Source organism: Anopheles darlingi, chromosome 2, assembly GCF_943734745.1.
Source record: "Anopheles darlingi chromosome 2, idAnoDarlMG_H_01, whole genome shotgun sequence".
NCBI classification, from domain to species: domain Eukaryota; kingdom Metazoa; phylum Arthropoda; class Insecta; order Diptera; family Culicidae; genus Anopheles; species Anopheles darlingi.
Genome location: NC_064874.1, coordinates 63,309,239 through 63,335,766, shown reverse-complemented (window position 1 = coordinate 63,335,766; position 26,528 = coordinate 63,309,239). Strand labels below are relative to the sequence as shown.

The 26,528-nt window shown below is 41.7% G+C and overlaps 6 protein-coding genes across 7 annotated transcripts in view; 3 read left to right on the top strand and 3 right to left on the bottom strand.

The window, feature by feature from the left end:
* Positions 1-26,528, bottom strand: part of LOC125948036 (G1/S-specific cyclin-E) — a 215,933-nt gene that overhangs the window by 164,364 nt on the left and 25,041 nt on the right. The window lies entirely within an intron of this gene.
* LOC125959425 (angiopoietin-related protein 1-like) lies at positions 920-1,883 on the top strand. Its single transcript, XM_049692249.1, has 2 exons — positions 920-1,784; positions 1,870-1,883. The coding sequence occupies exons 1-2, from the start codon at positions 920-922 to the stop codon at positions 1,881-1,883; spliced, it is 879 nt and encodes a 292-aa protein (XP_049548206.1).
* Positions 3,078-4,908, top strand: LOC125959424 (angiopoietin-4-like). The gene has a single exon (XM_049692248.1). It carries the CDS (start codon positions 3,078-3,080, stop codon positions 4,044-4,046), a length of 969 nt encoding a protein of 322 aa, XP_049548205.1. The 3' UTR covers positions 4,047-4,908.
* On the top strand, positions 5,462-7,661 carry LOC125959423 (angiopoietin-related protein 2-like). Its single transcript, XM_049692247.1, has 2 exons — positions 5,462-6,293; positions 7,363-7,661. Exons 1-2 carry the CDS (start codon positions 5,462-5,464, stop codon positions 7,659-7,661), a joined length of 1,131 nt encoding a protein of 376 aa, XP_049548204.1.
* On the bottom strand, positions 13,289-14,076 carry LOC125948046 (uncharacterized). The gene is made up of 2 exons (XM_049673684.1): positions 13,870-14,076; positions 13,289-13,753 (listed from the first exon to the last, which is right to left on the bottom strand). Exons 1-2 carry the CDS (start codon positions 14,068-14,070, stop codon positions 13,649-13,651), a joined length of 306 nt encoding a protein of 101 aa, XP_049529641.1. The 5' UTR covers positions 14,071-14,076; the 3' UTR covers positions 13,289-13,648.
* LOC125959422 (fibrinogen-like protein A) lies at positions 21,617-22,381 on the bottom strand. The gene has a single exon (XM_049692246.1). It carries the CDS (start codon positions 22,379-22,381, stop codon positions 21,617-21,619), a length of 765 nt encoding a protein of 254 aa, XP_049548203.1.

The following is a 26,528-nucleotide window of genomic DNA, read 5'->3' as shown; positions in this document are numbered from 1 at the left end:
GGAATTGTGGAGTCTAGATCCCTTTTGCTCCACACTTTCTTATCGCACCTGTTTCAACCTTCTTTGTGACCTATTTGTGAATCTGAACTCAATCCAATAAGTACGCAAACCAGGTCAAGGTAAACGCACCTTTTAGAAAATATACAGCAGTGTTTACACATAGCAGGGTTATCAAACACGCGGTAATCGTTTAACTATTTGTGGTTAAACACTAAACCGCTATATGAAATCCTTTCACTAAACCACTTAACTTTTAGTATATGTAAAATAAGTAAGTAAATAAGGCCCTGTACTCCGTGATCATTTACTTAGAGCATTGTAGGACGAGATAGGCCTTCTTACTTCTTTTCTGCTTGCCTTCATTCAGGCAATAACCGGTGCAACAAGATGATACCGGAGTTGGTGTAAATGGACAGGTTGAAGGATGATACATTGATATCATTTATAGCACCACAATCACCGCTTATCAGTAAAATTTCTCCGTACCAGACGATACGACTTCCTGCAAGGCACCACTACATTGCTATCGCCCTTCAAACCAACAAACCGGATCCAGATTAAACGCCGTTCTTACCATGGTATTCATGGTGGTATCGGATATTACTTGCACCATCAATTTTTGTTGTCGACAGCTTTTTCTTTCAACCATAGCCAGATACCGGATATGATTGCGTATAAAATGTTGGCCCTAAAAGCACTCGATCACAGTTCCGACTCGACCTGCAATTGACTCGCGTTGTAAAATTCATTCTTCAAAATGAAGCTAACTGTTTGCTTTTTCCTGCTTTGTGTTACTTTCTACGCAGGAGCAACTAGCATCGAAAAATCTTTGTCAGAAGGAGTTTTGGGACAAGTGCTGGAGATGCTCCTCAACCGGTTCGAAGAAATGGACCGTAAGTTGTTGGAATTTCAAATCGAAATGAACGAGCACCGCGAGGATCTGGAACGCAACCGTGCGACCAGCGAAAAAACGTTCGCCGATTTTCTGTGGGCCATACATCAGTTGGAGCAAGACGTCGGCAGGAACATGAGTGTTCTCCAGGATCGTTCGTTGCTTATCCTTGATCAACAGAAGTCATGCGCGAATCACGACCGTCTGCGCGAAAAACTGTTAGCCGACATCCCAAAGCAGAACCATTCAACATTTGAAACTCTAAAACAGGCGTTGCTCTTATTGAATTCACGCATCCCAGATTGCGTCTCGCCAACATCACCCCCGCTGGATACCACCACACCAACAACACCCCCAACAACGACTACAACTCAACCGACGGTTACTGAGCCCCCAACCTACGCATCGTGCAAGGATGCACCAGCAAATGCTTCGGGAGTGTATGTTATTCGTATAAGCAACGATAGTGCACCGTTTAAAGTGTATTGTGAGATGGAAAAGTTTGGAGGTGGTTGGGTTGTAGTGCAACATCGCTTCGACGGTTCGATTGATTTTAATCGTAATTGGGTAGAATATCGTGAAGGGTTTGGAAACTTAGACAAGGAGTTCTGGCTCGGCCTAGAGTACATTCACCAACTCACGACAGCTCATACTCACGAATTAATGGTAGAGGTGACAGACTTCAGTGGCAACTACGGGTATACCCGCTATAATGCGTTTCAAATCGGTAGCGAGAGTGAGCAATACATCCTTAAAACTGTGGGATCGTATAATGGCACCGCAGGCAACTCACTGATACAGCAGAAGGGTAGCATGTTCTCAACAAGGGACAGGGATAATGATGAGGGCTCCAAAAATTGGGCGGACTTTTGTCAAGGCGCCTGGTGGTACGGTAAAAGTGACACTTATTCAAATTTGAACGGACAGTACAACGAATCTAACGTATACCAATCAAATTTTTGGTATACTTTCAAAAGCCTTCGAGGAATGAGTTTCACCAGGATGATGATACGCGAATTATAAAATTCCGCTCGCTCTAAATATAATGAATGTTTAAAGTAAATCGGGAACAACACTAACTTCTTTTGGTTCGAGTTTCTATCTATGTAATCTATATCGCAGCAGATAATTTGCCTTGTCTCGGTGAAAAAAGAAACTTTCGGTTTCTCTATACGAACGTTAAATTTGTTTCTCTTACAAGCTTTCCGGTATTTTCTTTTTCAGTCGGGTTGGAAAGTTGTTCATTTCTATATGTGCATATGAACATTCGCGGTCTTCCAGGTCGCGGTATATCTCGTAACCTTGGATTGATTTTCAATACCCTTGGAGGCATGTTCAAAACAAAAATCAACATCAAGTATGAAAAATGATTCTGTTATCAGGAACTCTTTAAAATCGTTTTAAAAATCAGCATTAGTTGGAGTTGATTAAATGTGTTCACAACACCACAGCTAAAATGAAATAAACAGTACATGTTTATTTGACAACACGATTACTCGTAGTCATTTTTACGATTTATTCTATCATTTATGGACAGTGTAAGACAGGTATCACGAAGATCATTTGATCTAAATGCTATTGATCGAACGAAATATTACAAGAGTGAATAGCAATTGAAACCCATTTGACGATACGTTATTATTGGACCTCTTCTTTGCTCCACGAGCTAAATCCTGTATGATACTTAACGACTACGATCGGTTCCCCTCGGAGCGAATGGTAATCTTCTGCATAAGAGAGCGATCGAGTGTCGTCGCCTGATCGATCACCGCTTCGGTGCATCAACTGACATTGATCACTCAATCTCAGAAGATCGCGGAACTCTCTCAGCTGGTCGGCTCACGGCAATAAGCAGTTATAGCACCGCTATAATGGCTTATCATTCAATTGCCTAATATACGACTCTCTAACAGCACCACATTCGCATTACAAATAACAAACCGGATACAGATTAGCAGTTGTTAACATGATATGTAAGGTGATACCGCAGATACCCCCAAATTTATCGCCATATGCTTTTACATTCAGTCATATGCAGAACCCGGATATGATTGAGTATAAAGTGCCGACCCAAAAAGCGTTGGATCGCAGTTCCGACACGACCTCGTGTTGTTGTTACTCTACTTCTTGTTGTTGAGCGTTGTAACTCGTGTTGATGTTACAAAGAGAGCTTCATTTTTCCAAAATGAAGTCGATTATTTGCTTTCTATTGCTTTGTGCTACTTCCTACGCTGGATCAACGAGCAAATGCCCTAAGAATATCGATGTAGACACATCGCCAATAGAAAGAATTTTGGAAAGCGTGCTGGAGGAGATGCTGAACAGGTTTGACGATATGGACCGTCAGTTGTTAGAACTTCAAATGGAGCTGAATGAACACCGCGAGGAAGTGGAACGGAAGTGCATCCCAAATTGTGTCTCGTCAACATCATCGCCACCCCAGCTGGATACCACCACACCAACAGAACCTGCAACAACGACTACGACGACTACAACGCAACCGACGGCCACCGAGTCCCCAACCTACGCATCGTGTAAAGATGTCCCAGCAAACGTTTCGGGAGTGTATCTCATACGCATCAACAACACTAGTTCACCATTTAAAGTGTATTGTGAGATGGAGAAGTTTGGAGGAGGTTGGGTTGTAGTGCAACATCGCTTCGACGGTTCGGTTGATTTTTATCGGAATTGGACCCAGTACCGTGACGGGTTTGGTGAGTTGAATAACGAATTCTGGCTCGGCCTAGAGTACATGCATCAACTCACGACGGCTCGTACTTATGAATTAATGGTGGAGATGAAGGACTTTAGCGGGGACTACGGATATGCCAGTTACAATGCGTTCCAAATAGGTAGTGAGAGTGAACAATACAGGCTTAAAACGTTGGGATCGTACAGTGGCACTGCAGGCGACTCAATGACGAGAAACCACAAGGGGTCAAAATTCTCAACGAAAGATCGAGATAATGACCCAAACCGCGATTTTCATTTTGCTGTTTATAACAACGGTGCCTGGTGGTACGGTGAAGGTAATCAATCAAATTTGAACGGCCCGCACAAAAATGTTCTCAACTGGGAATCGATTTGGTGGTGGACTTTCAAAAACAAATATCAAGGATTGAGCTTCACCAGAATGATGATCCGGGAGTTATGAAACTCAGCTGGAAGCAATCATGATCTTTGGTAAACAAATATTCGTTACCAACAACAACAAAATTAGCCTTGTTCGATTCGTGAAGTACATTTCGAGTATAATGAAATGTTAAAGAATTCGAAAACAACTTTTACGTCTTTTGATTTGAGTAAGAGATAAAATTACCTGGAGTTGATTAAATATGTTCACAACACCACAGCTAAACTGAAATAAACAGTACATGTTTATTTGACAACACGATTACTCATAGTCATTTTTACGATTTATTCTATCATTTATGGACAGTGTAAGACAGGAGTCAAGAAGATCATTTGATCTAAATGCTATTGATCGAACGAAATGTTACAAGAGTGAATAACAATTGAAACCCATTTGACGATACGTTACTATTGGACCTCTTCTTTGCTCCACGAGCTAAATCCTGTATGATACTTAACGACTACGATCGGTTCTTCTCGGTGCGAATTGTAATCTTCTGCATCCCTGCATCGGAGCTTTTCAACACGTGAACCCCTCTCCCCGGAAAACAGTCCACTAACTCATACAATTCGCATAAAACCTCCATTAAAACCAGTACAACACTTTAGGTTGTTCCTTATGCAGCAGCCTTGTACCAAAATGCCATCGATTTCCCGCTAGTTTCTTGTATCATGAAAGAGGTTGTGCGATTTCGGGTCAAGATTGGGCGTCGTCAACAAGGCAGTTCTGCAGTTTATCAAAAGAATGTACCACTTTTCCTTACGAATGCAGGTTATCTTGACTGGCTGGTACGCATCTACCATTTATTTTTTTTGTTTTGATAAAGCAAATGTCATGGATGAAGGATGGTGTATCATTAGTTTTATGTTGTTGGGCACTAACGCACTTTATTCTATTAACAAATAAACTATTCTATTAACAAATAACTATTCGATCTAACAAATAAACTGATGCAAACGTTGCGCTGGACGCTGGGAGATAAAAAAGCGATCGAGTGTCGTCGCCCGATCGATCACCGCTTCGGTGCATCAACTCACATTAATCACTCAATCTCAGAAGATTGCGGACCTCTCTCAGCAGGTCGGCTCACGGCAATAAGCAGTTATAGCACCGCTATAATGGCTTATCATTCAATTGCCTCCCTTATATACGACTCTCTAACAGCACCAAATTCGCATTACAAATAACAAACCGGATACAGATTAGCAGTTGTTAACATGATATGTATGGTGATACCGCAGATATCCCCAAATTTACCGCCATATGCTTTTACATTCAGTCATATGCAGAACCCGGATATGATTGAGTATAAAGTGCCGACCCAAAAAGCGTTGGATCGCAGTTCCGACACGACCTCGTGTTGTTGTTACTCTACTTCTTGTTGTTGAGCGTTGTAACTCGTGTTGATGTTACAAAGAGAGCTTCATTTTTCCAAAATGAAGTCGATTATTTGCTTTCTATTGCTTTGTGCTACTTCCTACGCTGGATCAACGAGCAAATGCCCTAAGAATATCGATGTAGACACATCGCCAATAGAAAGAATTTTGGAAAGCGTGCTGGAGGAGATGCTGAACAGGTTTGACGATATGGACCGTAAGTTGTTAGAACTTCAAATGGAGCTGAATGAACACCGCGAGGAAGTGGAACGGAAGTGCATCCCAAATTGTGTCTCGTCAACATCATCGCCACCCCAGCTGGATACCACCACACCAACAGAACCTGCAACAACGACTACGACGACTACAACGCAACCGACGGCCACCGAGTCCCCAACCTACGCATCGTGTAAAGATGTCCCAGCAAACGCTTCGGGAGTGTATCTCATACGCATCAACAACACTAGTTCGCCATTTAAAGTGTATTGTGAGATGGAGAAGTTTGGAGGAGGTTGGGTTGTAGTGCAACATCGCTTCGACGGTTCGGTTGATTTTTATCGGAATTGGGCCCAGTACCGTGACGGGTTTGGTGACTTGAATAACGAATTCTGGCTCGGCCTAGAGTACATGCATCAACTCACGACGGCTCGTACTTATGAATTAATGGTGGAGATGAAGGACTTTAGCGGGGACTACGGGTATGCCAGTTACAATGCGTTCCAAATAGGTAGTGAAAGTGAGCAATACAGGCTTAAAACGTTGGGATCGTACAGTGGCACTGCAGGCGACTCAATGACGGAACATCATAAGGGGGAAAAGTTCTCAACGAAAGATCGGGATAATGGCAACGTGTATCATATTTATTACGTCGGCGCCTGGTGGTACGGTGATGGTAATTCATCAAATTTGAACGGCCCTTACCAAAATGTTTTCCACAAGCAAACAATTTGGTGGTGGACTTTCAAAAACAAATATCAAGGATTGAGCTTCACCAGAATGATGATCCGCGAGTTATGAAAATTCGCTCACATCAAGCGTGGTGATATTTGATTGTTTATCATGAAAAATTGTATGAATAAAGATACATGTTAAAATAGATTCCCAGAAAAAAACCTCGGCAAAAACAAGTATTTACATCTCTACTGAATTGCCATATTTTAAGTGTTAAATATTTAATCAGCCTTTTTGATTTTTTTTTCTAAGAATTTTGAACGGTATGACTTGTTGATCCCATATTCTTAGCTGTGTACGATAATAAAACGATGAAAAAATGTCTTTATATATTCTACGTCCATTATCATTGAAGTATCTGCTTCAATGCAACACTATGTTCATTAATTGCTCATTTTTTAACGAAAGATTTTAACGAAATTCATCTTTTCCAAACGACGGAACATTCAATCTTCAATAAATAATAAATACTGCCAGTGCTCTATGGTGCCGCCAATTTCGATCCTATGATCACCATACATTGGCTTAGATTCTTATAATCTGAACAAGCGGCAACAAAACATCGTGAAGATCGTTTGGGCTGGATTGCTGTGGATCGAACGAAATACCACAAGAGTCTATTGGTTAAATTAATCCCCGCAAAGACGTACCATTCGCAATTGAAACCCATTTGACCGGCCACATGAAACGAAGCACATCAAAGCAAATATTTGGAAAGATGACGGACTAATGGTATTTATCATGCAGATAGAATAGCACGGTGGCATTAAAAAGGCCCGTCCTTGGGAGCTTTGGAATAGCAAACATAAAAAGTCGGCAAGAATGATCTCAAACAAAATGATCACGATATTCGATATAAAATGCTGTACCGTCATCAGCACATACTCAGTCATAGTCTGGGTTGGTTACGCGCACGTTGATCTGTTATCGAGCTGCAATGTATATCGTATCATTCTTTGTGACAAGCTACCTGCTAGTGTTTTACACCGTAAACAGTGCCTATCTTCCAGCAACTCTACCCGAACATGTCCAGTTTCCCCAACAGCTGCATTACTATAACAGGCCGATCGTATACCAGTTAAGCTCGTACAGGATCAAGTACGATTCTGCAGAAGTAACACCACAGGATTCCGTGGAACTTGCTACGGATCCCTCTCCAGAAAACAATGTGCCCGAAAGCGAAGATATGATCGTTCAGACCGATCGTGATTCTCAACCCTTTGTGATCATTAATGCTCCAACGATCTGCCGCATGGGAGAAGCAGTTGATAGTCGAGGAAAGTGCAAAACTATAGTTAATCTGTTTTGAAATAACTGCTCCTGAAAAACACAACCAGTAATAAAGAAACGGTTCTTTGAAATTTGGTATTTAGTTATTGATGCATTTGTTAAAGCATTTCGGAAATTTATGTACAAACCGGTATGAAATGATGACTATTGTTTTAAATGCCATATCAATTATCTGTACTGTTACATTCAATCAGCATTCAAAATGTGATTTCATTCAAAAGCATGCTTGTGGGGCTACAAGACCAAAATGGACAGTGAAACGACTTTATAGGGATGGCGAACACATTTTCCATAGGAATCACGAGCCGATCCTTGTGGGCATATGATTGGAAGTTTAGTGCCTGTTTGTTCTGTTTGATAGGGATCCCTGACACATTTTCCATAGGAATTACGAACCGATCCTTGTAGACAAATGACTGGAAGTTTAGTACCCGTTTGTTCTGTTTGATAACGATTCCGGACACATCTTCCATAGGAATTACGGACAGATCCTTGTGGACAGTTTCTTGGGATTATAGTCTTCATTCCACCAATTCCAGAAGACTCGCGAACACATTTTCCATAGGAATCGCGAACAGATCCTTGTGGGCAAATGATTGGAAGGTTAGTGCTCGTTTGTTCTGTTTGATAAGGATCGCGAACACATTTTCCATACGAATCACGAACAGATCCTTGTGGGCATATGATTGGAAGGTTAGTACTCATTTGTTCTTTTTGATAACGATGCCGAACACATTTTCCATACGAATTACGGACAGATCCTTGTGGACAGATGACTGAAAGTTTAGTACCCGTTTGTTCTGTTTGATAAGGATCGCGAACACATTTTCCATACGAATCACGAACCGATCCTTGTGGGCAGATGATTGGAACGTTAGTATCCGTTTGTTCTGTTTGATAAGGATCCCTGACACATTTTCCATAGGAATCACGAACAGATCCTTGTGGACAGATGACTGGAAGTTTAGTACCCGTTTGTCCTGTTTGATAAGGATCGCGAACACATTTTCCATACGAATCACGAACCGATCCTTGTGGGCAGATGATTGGAAGGCTAGTAATTGTTTGTTCTTTTTGATAAGGATCCCTGACACATTTTCCATAGGAATCACGAACAGATCCTTGTGGACAGATGACTGGAAGTTTAGTACCCGTTTGTCCTGTTTGATAAGGATCGCGAACACATTTTCCATACGAATCACGAACCGATCCTTGTGGGCAGATGATTGGAAGGCTAGTAATTGTTTGTTCTTTTTGATAAGGATCCCTGACACATTTTCCATAGGAATCACGAACAGATCCTTGTGGACAGATGACTGGAAGTTTAGTACCCGTTTGTCCTGTTTGATAAGGATCGCGAACACATTTTCCATACGAATCACGAACCGATCCTTGTGGGCAGATGATTGGAAGGCTAGTAATTGTTTGTTCTTTTTGATAAGGATCCCTGACACATTTTCCATAGGAATCACGAACAGATCCTTGTGGACAGATGACTGGAAGTTTAGTACCCGTTTGTCCTGTTTGATAAGGATCGCGAACACATTTTCCATACGAATCACGAACCGATCCTTGTGGGCAGATGATTGGAAGGCTAGTAATTGTTTGTTCTTTTTGATAAGGATCCCTGACACATTTTCCATAGGAATCACGAACAGATCCTTGTGGGCAGATATTTGGCACTCTAGTAATTGTAATACACCTTCCATCGGAATCACGAACAGCTTCTTGCGGACAGACAGTTGTACTGAGTAACCCTATGTTTGTAACCTGAAATCAACATATAAATCATTATTGAATGCTTAATCATTAAATCATTATTGATATACAAAACCCAATTATGTGAGCTAACTAACAGTAGGAACTGATGTATCGGTTTCGCCGCTAGATGATATTACAATCGGTATTGCCACAACTACCACATTTTCTACATTTCTCTCACATTTCACTATTTTGGTTTTACTCGATAACATCAACACTATTCCTAAAGCAATCGTAGCAGAAAGATTCATTTTAGCTGTCGGATCTTCTCAATCGCATTACATAACTACTTCGAAAGGAAAAAATCGAATAAGCAGTAGCATTGGTTAGTTGCTCATTTTATAACTGAAATCCATGATGGTGTAACGTGTGTGACCGATTGATATTTTCTGTTTGCAGCAAGTGAGAACAATCACATTTTCTGCGTATCAATCTATGATGCATACTTTTTCACTTTATTAGTAGTAGATATTGGTATATTAGGTCACTATATCGATGAAAATCAACCGAGCAGTTTTACAGTTTGGGCTCTTTTATTTTCGAACAGACTCTCTCGTAATCTTTATTTTAGGTTTTTGTCACATACTTAACAGAAAGAACAGAAATGTACCTCTATGAAATAGTACTTCTAGAAATGAATTTAGTCTATACAAACAATATGTTGCCGATGTCACGTCGGCTAGGCTTTCGGATTCACTATCCAAATTAACCAACCAACAAAGGGAAACTAATTGTAACGGCACCGCTTAGAGGTGGTCTTTTCGAAATTCGAAACAATATGAAAATTCACTTTAACACTATCATGCAACAATGTAACAAATATGAGCTATTCATTGGTGCTGATAAACGGTTCTGGGAAATTGTCTAATACCTCGTTGTATATGTGCTGATAAGCTGAGCTGAGATTTCTGTACTTAGTTGGTTTTACCCTTCGTCACGTTTTACTTGAGATTCGTTCCACGGTGAATAGAATAGCTCATATAATATTATTTTATTGCACAAACACCTCAGTCATCTGATGCATTAATTCAAGACAATCCATTCCAAAATCCACCTGCAAATTCCCTGATGATCGAGTGCTTGCCCTGCAGGACACGCTTTCGGTCCATCAATCAAATTCGGATCCTGTAAGAAATCAAAAACCAATTATGTGAGCTAGCTAACTGTAAAATGCTGATTTTTGGGTGATATTACAATTGGTATTACCTCAACTGATTCAGGGCCCAATTTTCTCTCCCTTTCTACCAGTTTAGCATTGCCGGATAACAGAAGCGCTACTCCTACAGCAATTGCAACAGGAAGTTTCATTTCAGCTCTAGGATCTACTCAACTGCACGGTATAAATGTTTCTAGTGGTAAAATCTAGCATATAGTAGCATTGGCGAGTTTCAAGTTTATATCTGGAACACGAATCGATTGAAACTAGCGATAGATTTGGTATGCATTACACAATAATGCGTGCAACAGATTATTATTTAATGTTTGCAGTAAGCGGAATCAATCGCAATCCAACGCAAATCAACCATTTCTATGAACTGTTTGTAAACATGCTTGTGCTCGTTAGTAACGCTACCAGCGCGGTATCGATGAAAGATGAACGCTCAAAATGTTTTGCATCTGTGCTATAGTTCAAAATGATAAACGTGAGTTGATTGATTGATTACAAGGAATAGAAAAGTGATAATCATGAAGATAGGAGCAATGTAAATGGGTTAAAAAATTTGATGACATTGCAAATAATTCGTCACCACAATAAACAAATATCATTCATTGATTTTTTTTTTTCGTAAGCGCCTCAGGCAACTATGACAACTGGTTTAATGACTGGGGATTTTTAGATATTTCTTCGTGGTTTTACAATAGGGTTTCCCCGCTATCTTAATAGACAGAACAGAAATCGTGATTATACAAGAAGTAAAATAATGTTTTATGGACAGTTCTGAGAGGCAAAGATCGAAACTAGTTGCAATCGACCTTTATAGTAATATGGAAAAAATACCCGATAAAATAACAATATAAATCTCGCCCATTCATCAAATCATTCCAACCGTCCCGATAAACGGCTCCATTAGATTGTTATTTCCGTCGTAGTATACTGCTGATAAGCAACAGCAGATCTTTGTGCTATATATTTGTGTTGTACCTAGTATTTGCCGACCTTCATGACGTTTTAATTTTGATTCCCTGTACCACTTCAGAGCGGAAAGTTCCCCCCACCTCCTCTACCACCAGCTCTTTTCAATAATTTGAACGCTGAAGACTGCATTAAGTATTAACAATCATTTTAGAGATTGACCTAAAGACACACTAAAGATTTGCAAGGAAAATAAGAACACTAGACAACAATGCATTTAAGTGATAACAATGCTAATGGCATTTTATTTAATCAATAAATCACTTCAACCACCTAATGCACCACATACTGGTTGCTTAACCCAAGATGGGTCTGCACTTTCCCTGATGATCAAGCTTTTGTCCTTCAGGACATAATTTCGGTCCGTCAATTACATTCGTAATCTGCAATAAAAGATATCGAATCACTTTTCCGTCTCTGAACAATCGGACACACTAATTTGTAGCGGTTCACTTACTTGCGGTGGTGTGTGCACTAAATCTGTAAACTGATCCAGAATATGTGATGCGGTCAAGGCCACTGCTTTCGGAACATCTTCAGGCGCTTCTTCCAAATCAACGGGTGCTGCGCTGGTGCCAGATACCAGCAGCACCAAGCTCAACAGAGCAACAAATGCGTACTTCATTACACTCGAGCACAAACTTGAACGGCCACACGATCGGAATGCTACTGTGAGAATAGATGAATGATTGCGCCAGACACTAGCTACTAGTCCGGTGGCAAAGACGTAATTCATCCTCACGAACACCAGCGCCAAGATAAGCGTAAGACACAATGATCACTCTGACTCGATTGTTTCGCTGTGAAGCTTATCGTCTATCTTATCGAAGAAGAGAAAAACCCAGAGCAGTTCCGTTACGAGCCGTCACGAGTAGCGGTCTTTCGGTCATTGTTTTTTGTTGCTCGAACAGCCGAATTTCACATTTACGATAGAAATACGTGGATTTGGATGCGTTGGAGAAAATGCAATCAATGGGCTTGGGGTGTTTGCCTTCATATTGCAAATAATTTTCATTCCATTTATTCTTTATTCCCCATACAACTGCTTTGGTATGTTTATCTCGAATTCCATACGGTATTGTCAAGGAGGACGAACATAGCAGTGCACCGGAAATAAATGGATTTTATAGCCATCCGACGATAAGCTAGGATTTGTAGATAACACTATCTTTACAACACCAAGTAGGTCATTGTCTGCGATTGATTTGTTTATTGGTGGTTTCGATGACTAATAACACGTTCCACAATACAATTAACACCAACTATCGATGTCATCATATACTTTTATTAGATTTTAGTTTTTTTAATTTTAAATACCAGGTTGGTTAATCACAAAATGATAATAAAATATGTTATGAAATTCTTAACTGGGTTGGATTAAGCAACAATATCTAAAATGAATCAAAATAATCGGAAACGCTGCACTGAGGCCTCTTACAAAATGTTGCCAAAATATAGAAAAAAGTTAACTTTGTAAAACGAGTATCGAAGAAAAATGAACAAACTTTCATTTTACCTTAGCACAGTGCAACGCTGTTCCTCAAGTCCTCAATCGCATATGTTCTCACGTGTAACCGTATGTTTAAAATCAACTGATCAACTTCCCCTCGCCTCTTGCAACATTCAACAGCGCAAGCAAGCACTGTAACAGTGTTTGACGTAGGCAAATAACCGATTTGAAAGGAACACCGTCAATCGCTGCATAACAGTACTTATAAACGAATCAATTGATAAAATTATGTGAAATAGTATATCCTCATTACATTACCAAGGGTTGAATACGCACCGTTTTCGTAAAAGTATGAAATTTCAATAAAGATCCTAATTTTTAATTCATCAAAGATTTTTTTATAAGAAAAGACCAGACGGGCTAATTAAAAGTACTTCAAAGATAGCTTATTTCAGCATAGCTCGGTTACAATAGCAAGCAAGATGTTCTTAAAACGTAAAGTGGTTATATACTGTCCTCGCTCGAAGCCTTAGCATAAAGCATGAATATAAACGACTTAATTTTACTTCGCATAACGTTCCCCTAGATACCAACAGAAACTACGAGGCTCTATATGGCTATCATATTGTGCTAATTTATTTTATTTCGTGTTTATTTTTGTTTAGTTCATATCGTTCCATTTTCTTTCAATAGAAAATTCGGGTACATTTTCTAACCCGACCTCGATTGAAACCGTAGGCAGTGGTTCCTCCATTTCATTTATGGCCTGGAAGCATAACACAGAATGAAAACACACAATTAGCAGGCGAGAGAACTCCACGAATTTCCTGTCTACCAAATCCGTTTGTATCCAAATCCAAATCCGCACCCGTTGAGTCTTACCCTCTCTACTCGAGTTTTTCCAAACGATCCATGCTGTTTAATTTGCACCTCGTTCAGATAGATGTTTCCTTGCCCTTGCTGCGATGGAGTTTCGGATTTTTCATACGTAGAAGCTGATATAAATCCTGATTCTACACCGTTTGCACATAGAATCAGTACAACAACGGCCGCAGCGCCTGTTAATCCCGTGGTGTGCGCCATGCTGTTTCAAAGATGTTACTGCTGGAAGATCTGATTATTGATCACGCTTTTATAAATCACGCACCAACTGTTATGCGCGTGTATTATTATTTTGTATATTAGCACTGGTCAATAATGATTACTCTATCGTTATGCTTATAGAATGCTGGTTGAGCCTACAGTGAGATTAAACCATCAAAAACATCCTAGCGTGCAAACGCACGTGAGTAGCAATCGGTTTTCGTTATAAAGTCATAATACCAAGATTATCACGTTGATCTAGAGGATTGTGCAGCATTAAAATTACTTGGTAAGTGTGCAATGACACTGTATGATCTGGCAGAGCCAGAGTAGCAGCGATGTAAGTCATCCTACAGTTGTGGTTTGTTGTGTCTTCGCAAAATGTTGGTTTAATCATAAAAAAGAAACCATTAAGCGGCATGTTATTAAAGAGTTGTTGCTACATTGAATAGCTAATACTCCACTCTCGCTAGGAATTCGCTCGGATTTGCTGCCTGGCTTGTTCTTTCAGTTACACTTTCTAGTTAGTTGTTACTATATGTATTTGAATAAGCATGATTTTCATTCATGTTTATTTGAGCACAGCTGCAGCCCAAAACCAAAGAAGCCTCTATAGGCCTTATCTGTTACCGTTACATAGCATACATCATAAAGCTCCGGTCAACCTTGAACGGTAGTTCAAATTACGTCACACATGTTTATTCCCGAAATAGATTGGCTGGCGCTCTCAACTTTTCAACACAAACAAATGTTGAAGCTTAAAACAAAAAAGTCAGATGCTTCAATCTAAAGCCACCGATGAACTAGAGATGTTTCATTAACGATCTGCAAGAAATTATTATTAAATAACCTGTACAATGTAATAACTAGCACCCTTCAGCACCGATAACGCACACTCACTTGCCTAGATGACAGGACGGCATTTGCCCTTGTGATCTGCACGGTAGCCCTGCATGCATGGTGCCACAATAATGCTCACTATGTTTGGTAGCAGTTCATTGGTAGCCTAAAATCATCGGGAAATATGTATGGACGATTAACATACATCACGATATCCAGTCTTACCTCGCCTGGTGTAGTGTCTTCCTCATCCGCGGTCACAACATTCTCCTGCTCTACGTTTTCCTGAGGTTCAATGCTGGGTTCAGTAGTTTGCTGTTCAACCGAATCAGATTCCTCACAGCGGGCATTCAAACCCAACAACAAAAGTACACATACAGCGAGCATAATTCGGGAGATGTGCTCCATGTCGAATGATTAAAGCAACTGAAAGCATGATCCAGTTCGAAACGCACCAAAAGCCAGTCGTTCGATCCTCGCTACCACCACTTTCAAAAACAGCTTATCATGGAAAGATTTCGTATTCAAGATGCTGCCAAACCTGCGATGACCTACAATTTCATGTAGACGCCATTTCTCCCGCAGCGCCAGACAGATTGCCAGCAACTGTGTTTACGATTGCAATGATACGCGACGATTCATTAGAATGCTTGATGATGATTAGAATGCTTGATGAATAATGCTTCATGAAAAAGGAATTCTAACGCGTATTAACGGATTAATAAGATGAGGATTAAACCAAAATGCTTCTTAAGATAATAGATTCGAGGTAGATTCGATTTATTTTTCATTGCTGAAACTCTCTGCACCTTTACAAAGATCATGAGCATTGCCATTACTTCTCTCATTAAGCACTGATCTAAGGATCTTAGAGTATTTTCAGTTACTCCAATAAAACGATGCTCTAACTGAAGAAAAAACAGCGTATAAATGAGAATGAAAAAAGGATGAAAACTGTTTACATGTTTACAACTACTAGTCATTAGATACGCCTTTTATAAGGTACCGGTTACTACAATCAATTAAAACACATGTAGTACGTCACACTCAATTTGCACAATCAGTTTACAGTTTGCTTTATCAGTGTTTTCCATGTTTTTTCACTGTTTTCACAAAATCTTTACTCACAAATAGGGCCACTTCCAACAATTGCACTTGAATCCAATTTCCTTCATTCCGTATTTGTGAGGATGAAAAGCCATTAGAGTACGAACCTATCAACGCAACGGTCCAACGTGCCTTGCCTACTGAACGCCGGTTCGATTTGTTCCGCAGCATCCAGTAATCTCGTGAAAAGATGCACTGGTGCCATTGAATAATGCCTGGTAGCGTCTGCAATGCTGTAATCCTGTAATGCTGTAACATCATCTGTTCTGTCTCGGAGTGTCTATCAAAATCCATCATCGAGCACATCAACAGTGAAGAACGAGTTGAGGACAGATTTAACTACCACATGAATCCGTATCGACCAACGCGCTAATCTTATGTTGCGTGATAAGCGGCGCAAGTGCTATCATCGCACAGATGCGCAACAACGCACTATGAGCCGGTGCATGGCAAATCGTAGGTTAAATTTGCTTAGATCTGATTCACATCAAATACGAACATTTGAGATTATACATTTTAAGCATTACTTGAAACTGATTGCGAAGCCATAAAGGGATGGACGATGGCCCCAAATGTATCTTATGTTGTCCTGTAATAAGTTCCAATTACTCAATACCGACGAATGTTTGTGTTCTGTTGTGGTGCTGAAACTCACATAAGTAGGTGTTTACCCCCATAGACTAATGTCCAGGATAAATCGATGAGTCTATCTCATTCCTGTTCTCATCGTCGCATCTTCTGTTGGCTGGCTTTTCTGCTTCGTTCCCTGAAAATAATACATGATCGTCTGTTTGATTGCTGTCACTCTCCAGATCACGCACAATGTCTACCGAAAGTACGAGAGCTTGATGGCTCGAGGTCGTACTGGCCTTGGACTAATTCATGCGATTTATTCCGTTCTTTCTATGCCTCAGCACATACTCTCATGTTGTACATAATTTTACAAGCACTCGATCTGGGTGTGGTTGAGTCAATAGTTACTCGAACTACGAAATTCAATTTCGACAAACTAATGCTTTGCAAGGCACTACAAAATCACGTGAAACTTCTTGGAGAATATAAGAAGTTAGAAAACCAAAAGAAGTACATTATTGAACCTCAAAGATGCAGCAAAAAGGAAGAGCATTGTATTAAACTAATACAATTAGTCACATAGATATTCAAATACTTTTCAAATAATATGTCCTTCTATACTTTGAGAAATTGTCAGTTAGTGATTCTTTACTTTCTTTACGAAAATTTCAACAAACAGCTTTCAACAACTCAAACAGGATTCGTTTACAATAACAATTTTATTGCCAGCTCCTTAATCTAATACCCCACCATTCTTATACCCTGACACCACAGTTACACAGCTACTAGCCTAGCTGTTTGCGACATATTCCTTTATGATCCAGCACCATACCACCCGGACACTCGATCGGTGCGTCAAACAGTGATCGCTGCAAACAAGAAACAACGATCATTGTGAGTAGCTCGATTTCGCAACAACATGCCATAGACAGACGCGTAGGCGCACATCTCCCGTCTCTCCTATATCGTACATACCGTCCCCAGCACCATTGAAGAGTCCAGTTCGTTGCCAATAATCCTCAGGGCAAGTTTAGGGTAATCCAATCCATCCTCGGTTGCCTGCTCAGTGTCCGGCTCATTCACTGCTGCACTAACCACTGCAACAAGCAGCATCACACTGCAAAGGGCGGCTACGTTCCACATGTTCCGTGGTCGAAAGGTCGACACCTCCGTTTGTCACCCAAAACGAACCGATTGGAATTCGTTCAACAACTTTCCAAATACTTCCGCACCAACCACACACCGTACCACGTGAGAATGGACGGAACACTCGCTAGCTAATGACCCGGGACCGGGAGCCTATAGCACTCGGACACTAGCGTACCGTGGGATTCTGTTCTGAGATGCGGTTTACGTCGCGTAGACCAGCTCTCGAGAATGTTTTATCTTATCGAGAAAGCAAACAAACGAAGCTGTACGATGTGATGACGCGTCTGGCCGGTGGTCGACTATCAAACAGTCTCCCCCCATCCTCATGCCCGGCGAATTGGCATCAGTGATTTGCACGAGTATAGACCGTGTGCGCGAATTCAACCTGCCGGTGGGGGAGGGGTAGGTAACACTTATGAACGGGGCGCATACAAGCATTCATTATCGTGTTCGTGCTCACACGGAATGCAATTGCTTTTACGTGGTGGGGGGAGAGCGGGAATCCCGAATCCCAGCCAGCATGTCATGCATGTCGAGCGTCTCCCCTGGGGATGTGGAGCATTTGTTGACCAGCAGCGACAGGTTTCAATTACTTATGACCAATTAGCACTACGTAGCGCATAACAAACATAAGACAGGCACGACAGCCGAAGCTTCCATTCGGCACCATTAGCCAAGGACAGTTAGACGGATGTTGTGGACTCTATTCCGACTCTAAGCCATGTTGTCCACTCGGTGCTGCGTAAACAGCTCCTCCATAACATCGGCCCCTTTCCCGCGTAGATACTGCGTACACCAACGCAACGGAACGCCAGAAAACAAAATGATAACACCTCCACCGCAGTCCCTTTTTGGTGGCCGATTCCGGTGGCCTATGGCGCAGATAAGGTGCTCGGTCCGGGTACCTCGGACCACAGTTACAGCCACAGCCAGCAGTGACATTGTGCCACACTCTTTAATTCAATTGTGCGCTGACAAATTCCGCGCGAGCATAATGATAAAGTGCGCACGCACACCGGGAGCGTTGCGAAGTCGATCGAAAGTGATCTTAATAAACACGTCGTCGTCGCCGTGATCGCCGTTCTAGGAGAGAGAGTCTGGGTGTTTCCATACGCGAGTGACACGAGAGAATTAGATAATGTCCCCCGGGGGCGGGTGTTGGAAACGGCGAAATTCGATTAAGATTACTTTGTTACCGATCCGTCCGGTTCGGTCGGTCGGTTGGTGAGGTGCGACGTGATGCGTTGTCACTCAATTGTCGCTGCTCCCACTACTGCACTCGTACTCGGCCACAGTTTCGCAATCATTCCATTAGCTGCCCAATCATGGGGTGGTTGTTAGGGCTCCCCGAACGGGACTCCAAATGTATGTCCACCGGACCACAGCTGCGCCAATCCTCAGTGTCACGCTAGACCGCGAACAGGACGAATCTCGAAACGCCCAGTCCAACCGACAGTGCCAGTCAGTCAGTTAGTCAGTGAACGAGAAGCCCGAGATCCCGAGAAGCATCTGATCTTAAAGATCTGGAACTTAAAGACGAACTTCGATCGTGTAGATCGTGAAGCAAGTGAAGTGAAAGTGCTCCCCTCCCCCCAAAAGAACATTCTTGTCGAGAATGGCGGAACCGCGTGGTGGATTAACACCGAAGAGTCGACCTAAGCCTCTGGTTGCTGTGTTGGTGGCCATTCTGGCACTCCATCTGATCACACTCGGCGTAACTACCGTCGAGGGTAAGCGAGCGTTTGCGATTCGGATGAGAAGCAAGAGTAACCACAACACGGGCGGTGCACTCGGACGTAACTCGCGCAAGAACTATCACCATATGCACCAGGAAGGGGTCGGAGGGATGGTACGTAACCCACCGGTTCCGGATGTGCAACCACCACGGCCGATCGGCTGGAGTGTCGATGGAGCACACGGGAACAGTCATCCGATTGGACCGCCACCGGCTTATCCCGGATTGAGCCATCATGCGGTACCGGCCGGTGGTGCGCCGCCAGGGTACTCCCGGGGTCTTCCACCGAGCTACGGTGAAGCGGTCGGTGGACACTCGTATGCGGCCGCTGCACCCCTCGTCGCACCCCGACACTACGACTACAACCACAACAGTGCTCTGTATGGGGATTCGAATGCTATTGGATCGAGTTACGGTTCGAGCTATGGATATCATCCGCGCGGTTCGAGCCCGTTCAGTATGGGCAGCATTCTGACGGGGGCCGCCCTTTGGCATGTGGCGCACGGTATCGGTCACCACCATCACCATCGTCCGTATGCGCACGAACATGGTGGTGGCATCAACTCGGAGGAGCATTACTACCACAACTCGCACCACCATCAGCAACAACAGCAGCAGCTACTACAGCAGCAACAGGGAGGAGCGGAAGGTGAGACGAGCACGCTGCCACCGGAGGTAGAGAATCCGCACATTCAGGTGAACGCCAACTTTGACTTTGGACCCTCGCCGCATCCGCCGGAGGTGACCGGAAGCACGACCAGCGAACCGGTGACGCAAACGAGCACCAGAACGTGAGCACCGTGGCCACGCGGTGATCCGCTCCTCCTTATCTCAGGCCCAACACACTCTCTCTCTACTACTACACCTCCTTGGCATCAGGCCGACCCGGCTCTAGGATCCAGCTCGCTGCGAAGTGTTTCTGTAATATATTGCTTTGTATTTATTGTGTTAATGTTAATCCAGTGTGGCCGCTATCACACCAATACTGTTGTTGTTGCTGTATTACCATCCCAAAAACCGGTCAACCGAAGGAGCCGATCCTTCAAGCTCAGTATCCTCAGCTTTGCGTCAAAAGAAGAAGCAACCACGGGCCTTTCGCTGAATCACTTTGTATGCTCTCATCGGAAGACGCGGATCGCGAAATGATGCGCAATTGGATGGTGTGCTGTCCCCCCTGCCGTGCCGGCCTGCCGTGCCGTGGAAGCACTGTGAGAAGGGGGACCGGAAATCTCATCGCAACGAACGGTACCGGCACCGGCCAATTGGGTGACTATCGTTTGTATTTGATTTAATTCGTTAAGTGGCGGTTGCAGGGCGCGCTAACAGCGCACGCGGTGGACACACGGATGCGCGATTCCATGATCCCACCAAATGCCCTCCTCTCTCTCTCTCTGGACTCTCGCCAATTCTATTCGCCCTGCTTTGTGTTTGGAATGTCGCTCACGCCTCGAAAGCGGTGGTGCTTTGTAACCGCAACGGACGAGGATTTTACAGTTAAGGTTCTAATTGTACTGATTTAACGATTTAGTTGTAGGCTTTTTATACAATAAACAAATAAATAAAGAGTATAATTAGTTTGGTAGAAGTGGCACTTTTTCGTTTGCGTTAGCTAGAACCGTTAATCACGTTACTCCGACATTCTCAGAAGCAAACAACGGTGATGGTGGTTGCGTTGCCATAATCAAGCGGCCCATCACGAGGTATACATTCAGGAGTATGTTATGCGCCGCAGTAGTATGCAAAACCGAAGCATGCCGCGGAGGACCGTTAAAATTTGAAATGAAGATCAGAGGGTTCTGCTAAGCTCGCTGTGCCAATACTAAGATTATTTTATGTCGTGTTTGGGAGAAGTAAATGATAACAAGTGTTGAAGGTACATAAGAGTAAAGAATGCGTAATCAGGACATTCTTCAATCGATTAGCCCTTATCATGAAGAGTGTTCAAGCTTTCAATATTCCCGAAGAATTTCTTTCGAGAGTTTTTCGGATTTTTTGTCCCTAGGAGAAGTTATCCCATTAAAAAATAAATAAACATTTTTTGTAAACTATCTTCAAACATGTATTTAATCATAATTTAATCATATAATTTGCAATAAACATTACTATCCGTTCATGAACAACCCAGCGATTGCGACCAACAGTTTACAACTCACGTATCATTATCCTGGTGAAGCTTAATCCTCGAACGTCGTTTTTGAAAGAGCGCCAAACTATTGATTTGTAACTCTCGGTAACATTCTTGTATGGTCCATTCAAGGTTGCAAAGTTACTAGAACCGTACCACCAAGCACCTTCGTCCATGGCAGCAAAATGACCGGAAGACACCGGATCATTATCCCTGTCCTTCGTAGAGAACTTAGATCCCCGGTCGAGCTGGCTCATTGAATCACCAGCAGTGCCACTGTACGATCCCAGGGTTTTAAGGATGTATTGCTCACTCTCGCTACCTACTTGAAATGCATCGTAACGGGAATACCCGTAGTTGCCAAAGAAGTCCCTCATCTCGATCACTATTTCATGCGCACGGGCCATTGTTATTTGATGAATTCGCTCCAACCCGAGCCAGAATTCACTGTCCACCACACCAAAGCCGCCACGGTATTGGTCCCAATTTTGGTAAAAATCGACCGAACCGTTAAACCGATGTTGTATAACAATCCAGCCACCTCCAAATTGTTCCATCTCACAGTATACTTTAAACCGCGTACCGTTGTTCAAACGAATGATATACACTCCCGATACTTTGGCTCGAACGTTCATGCACGATGTGTAGGATGGTAACTTGGGATTCAGGGTTGTTGTTGGTTGTGAGATTGTAGTTGTCGTTCTTGGTGTACTAGTTGTTGCAGTAATTGTTGCAGCCGTTGTCGTTTGAGATGTTGTTGGTGCTGGTTTCTCCTGAGGCATCTTGTCATTCGATGCTTGCTCTCGAAATTCGCGTATTTCAAATTGGAGCTCCAACAGTTTACGATCGATATGTTCCAGCTTTTGCAACACTATCTCCACGGCACGACCACATATTCCATCTGTCGATGTTTCCGGGACTGCGCTCGCGCTGGCAGAGTTATTGTCAGTTGCCCTTACACACAAAGTAGCACAACACAACAAAAAACAAACACTCAGCTTCATTTTGCAGCAATTACACCTCGTGCGCTGCTCAACTGAACCGAATATTGCCTGCGTGCAGTTTTTAGGGAGGTTTTATACTAAATCAAATTCCCAAGAAGCTTTTCCAGCAGGATATGAAACATTCGAGAAAATATTTAGGGTTGATTGCGGATTCCATTGCCTTCATCATTCGTCATATTTAGCAACGAGCACGTGTATGTTGAGACCACATGCTTACTTCACGCTTGATAAGCAGGTGCGAATGCTGTGCAGATAACTGTACTTGGGTGATAAGAAGCTGCAGCGCTATTTGCAATCATTGGCATTACGCATTTAAGCAAAATTATTATACAAGTATAATCTATTAGCGACCGCACTATATGACTGTGCTTTGCTAAACATTTTAAACAAACTAACATAATAGTTATTGAGTAGCTTAAATGCTTCCAATGTAGTAGCCCGATGTAATTCAAAACAATCACCCCTAGAATTGATATTGTGGCCACTCACTGAACAGCAGCAAATGTTCTCTCAGTCATTCTTATCAAACGGGTTTATTTTAAAACCAAAGAACACCGAAAGAAAACAAGTTAAGCAGTGATATGTGATAACAGCTAAGTGAACGTTATTTGCTTGCTGCTCGTTTAGAATGCTGAGAGTAATGTAATTTTTTAATTTAGGAAATGATTACTGGACTATCCTAACCAATTCTCATAACAGATTAAAGAATAGTTCCGGTACTTGCATTACAACGTGTCATCTGAAAAGAGGAATACGTTAACTGGTTGTGTTCCAGTTAGTGGTTAATTAGGTGGAAATCCCGTAACGTTCCTGAGGGCATCTTCGTTCGTACTTCTTTGTTCGATTCTAACTTGGAAAGAAATGTTTATTCAAAAAATATCCATTTTTCATTTGCACTATTCATAGACAGATGTGGGATTCTATCGAAATCATGGCATTTATGTTTCTAAACAATTTTATTTTTAGGTAGGTTAGCTAGATTGCGTTTCTTAAATGATATTTTTGTTTCATGATATCCATCTCAATCCAATAAAGTGAGATAAAATATCATCTGCTCACAGAGTTCCAGAGTTTTTGAATGATGGTTTGTAACCAACACGATGCTGTAACACACTCAATTAGAGAACTGATCACACAGCGCTTCTTATATGTGTTTACACTCTAGTAAACAATGTTTCAAATCGATCGCGAAAACAACAACACCTCCAGGCAGTCATCCCCTTTCTAGCCAGGGAAAGTTGTTATTCTCACATGCGTCTTTTTTTCCCGATTGACTGTTGCGCACTTCCTCGAGCTTTTCTGTCGCTGACGTAAAACGCCAGTGTTTTCGCATCATAGTGATCAGCAGGATTCCGAGTAACGATTGCGACCATTGCAAAAAGAAAAACAAGAATTCTCCAACAATTCCTATTGTGAGTGTATTACTGTACTGTATTCTCTCCTCAACAAGATCGACAGCCCATAGCAACCATAATTCGGCAAAGTGATCAAACCATAACCTGCGATAACCTACGATCGAAGGTGTCCATTCCACGCGAAAATCCAACCCTCGACAACAACGCCACACCAACACCTCGAAAATAATTGATAACTGCAGATAATGAGTTTTACTTCTTGGCTTCTGTATCATCGAGCTATGCGTGTTAGTTTTAAAATGTTCAAAAGTATTACTAAAGTATAATCAAATCTGACCACTACACTGAGTAACATTCTAGTTTTTCATTGATTCTAAAGAAAAATATTACAATAAAGGTAAATCAACATTGAATTCTATAGAAAAAAATGTTTTGCCGTTCAATTACCGTTTTAAAACACATCAACCGATCCTGGGAGAGCCCGGGGTCGCAGAGGCTGATAAGCTAACGCGCCACCTTTGCTGACGCAATGGATAGACCGGAACGAGAATACGAATCTCGTGACTTCATCCACCTCGTACACCCCACTGGGTGCATAAAGGCACGAGATCGCGCGTATCAAGCGCCTCAGCAGGAGGTTTACGGTTCAAACAAAATATGTTGATAATGAAATCGAGAGAGGCCTGGCGCTGCACTCCTCCTTGGTGGAAGTGGAAAAAAAATAACGGACGACGCTCTACGTGTTACCGCTAGCACTGGGTCACGCAAATCCGTAAGCGTCCTCGGGGGGATTTTCATATAAAAGCGTTCCAAAGCGAAGCTAACGCCAGCATTTCGCGACGATTAACGCAAGCATCATAAGTTAAAGTTTTCACAATTTGCACCACTCTACGATGGCGATCGTCAGAAGCATCAAGAGATCAACGATTGCGCCGGTTCTCATACTGGTCCTTGTTGCCGTTTTGGCAACCCCGGGAAAAAGTGCAGTGGTTATCAGTCGATCGGAAGTAAAATCCTCCTCATCAATCTCGTCGACATCAGCGACCGGTGGTTCTCGTCTTGTTTCTATCATACCGGGCCAAGACAAATATCCCAGGAAGCGTGACAATATTCTCGAACCTGAACCAGCGGTTTCACCAGAAGAGGATACCAATGCTGGAAAGAAACGCACCTTCACCAAGAACCAGCTGCGGCCATGCACATTCTGCAAGTTTTTCTCGACGGCTGCGCCAACACCAAAGCCAAGGATATACCTCAATGTCATTCGACAGTAATAGGATGAGCGCTGTTCCAAGGACAACTTTATCTCGCTCGGTGTGGACGGGCCAAAGTGGCTGCATTAAAGACTGAATCTAGATGTAATTTTGTTTAAAAAGTTGTTTAATGCCTTCCTGAATGGAGTAAAGCGCATTAGTATAACTCCTTTGGCATTATGTACAGTATTGTTAGGATACTTATACCACACTAAACCTAATGAAGGTTACTCAAACCAACAGCTATGAACACTGCTTAAAGGATTAATGTTAGGTTTAAAAGAACTAAAGTTCGACAAATCATGTTTTCGATTGATAATAGGTAGTTAAAATAAAAGATTTCCTAAAAGTAATAATCCTACTTGATATGTAATTTTTATTGTCATATAGTTATCTTCCATGCACTGTAAAATTGCGCGACATAAAACCGCTTCATTAATACTCATTGAACAAATCAAAAACAAAAAAACAGTACAGGAAAATCACTCTTCTGGTTTTGCACGTATGATCTACCAATATAATGTTTTACATCATCATAACGATGTTTGTATAGAGGTTCATTTACAAACTTTCAATATATTTCAATACATCTCCATATTACTGTATGTAGAGCTACTTGATGGCATAAAATAAAGCGCAATTTACTGCAAAAGAACACGTAAATCAATAGCACCCAAAGGATACGCTTTACTTAATCAAGAATTGATAAGCAAATTGTGAAATTTGTGTGCTTACCTACTTCAACTGCATTCGCGTTTATTTTTACGATTTTTTTTTGTAACTGTAGAGCTTTTCAATGCAAAACAATTCTGTACGATATTCAGGTAAATCAAAACACTAACAAACAAACTGCTACTACTACTACTACTACTACTACTACTACTAACTACTAACAAAGCTTAAGCGGTTTTAAAACATCCACCTACAGTACATTTCAAAAAACGAGTTTTCCCAATTTAGTTTCGATCTTCGATTCATAGACTTCTTTAAGAAATCATGAATGCACAATTTTTAAAATTATAGTAGTTATTCTTAAAAATAAAATTACTGCAAAAAAGAAGAGGGGGAGGAATTAAATGTCTTTAAAAATCGAAGAACATAAAATGTCAAGAGTAAATAACAAAAAAACGAACTAGATGCCTTATTAAATTTTTTTTAATGCTTGAAGATCATGTGCCATTGATCATGTGCCGTTAAATCAATGAATACTTCAATAATCGATAACATAAATATAACAAACAAGACACAAAAAGTTGCAATTGAACGCGAATTGATAAGAAAAATGTTCAATTTTTACATTATTTACGATTTATGCTA

Bases quoted from the DNA above. Each gene is read 5' to 3' on its own strand.
- LOC125959425 (XM_049692249.1), top strand. From the start codon at position 920: ATGAACGAGCACCGCGAGGATCTGGAACGCAACCGTGCGACCAGCGAA.
- LOC125959424 (XM_049692248.1), top strand. From the start codon at position 3,078: ATGAAGTCGATTATTTGCTTTCTATTGCTTTGTGCTACTTCCTACGCT.
- LOC125959423 (XM_049692247.1), top strand. From the start codon at position 5,462: ATGAAGTCGATTATTTGCTTTCTATTGCTTTGTGCTACTTCCTACGCT. The intron at 6,294-7,362 runs GTAATTCATCAA...CCTATCTTCCAG, and splicing joins CGCCTGGTGGTACGGTGATG to CAACTCTACCCGAACATGTC.
- LOC125948046 (XM_049673684.1), bottom strand. From the start codon at position 14,070: ATGGCGCACACCACGGGATTAACAGGCGCTGCGGCCGTTGTTGTACTG. The intron at 13,754-13,869 runs GTAAGACTCAAC...TTATGCTTCCAG, and splicing joins GAAAAACTCGAGTAGAGAGG to GCCATAAATGAAATGGAGGA.
- LOC125959422 (XM_049692246.1), bottom strand. From the start codon at position 22,381: ATGCCTCAGGAGAAACCAGCACCAACAACATCTCAAACGACAACGGCT.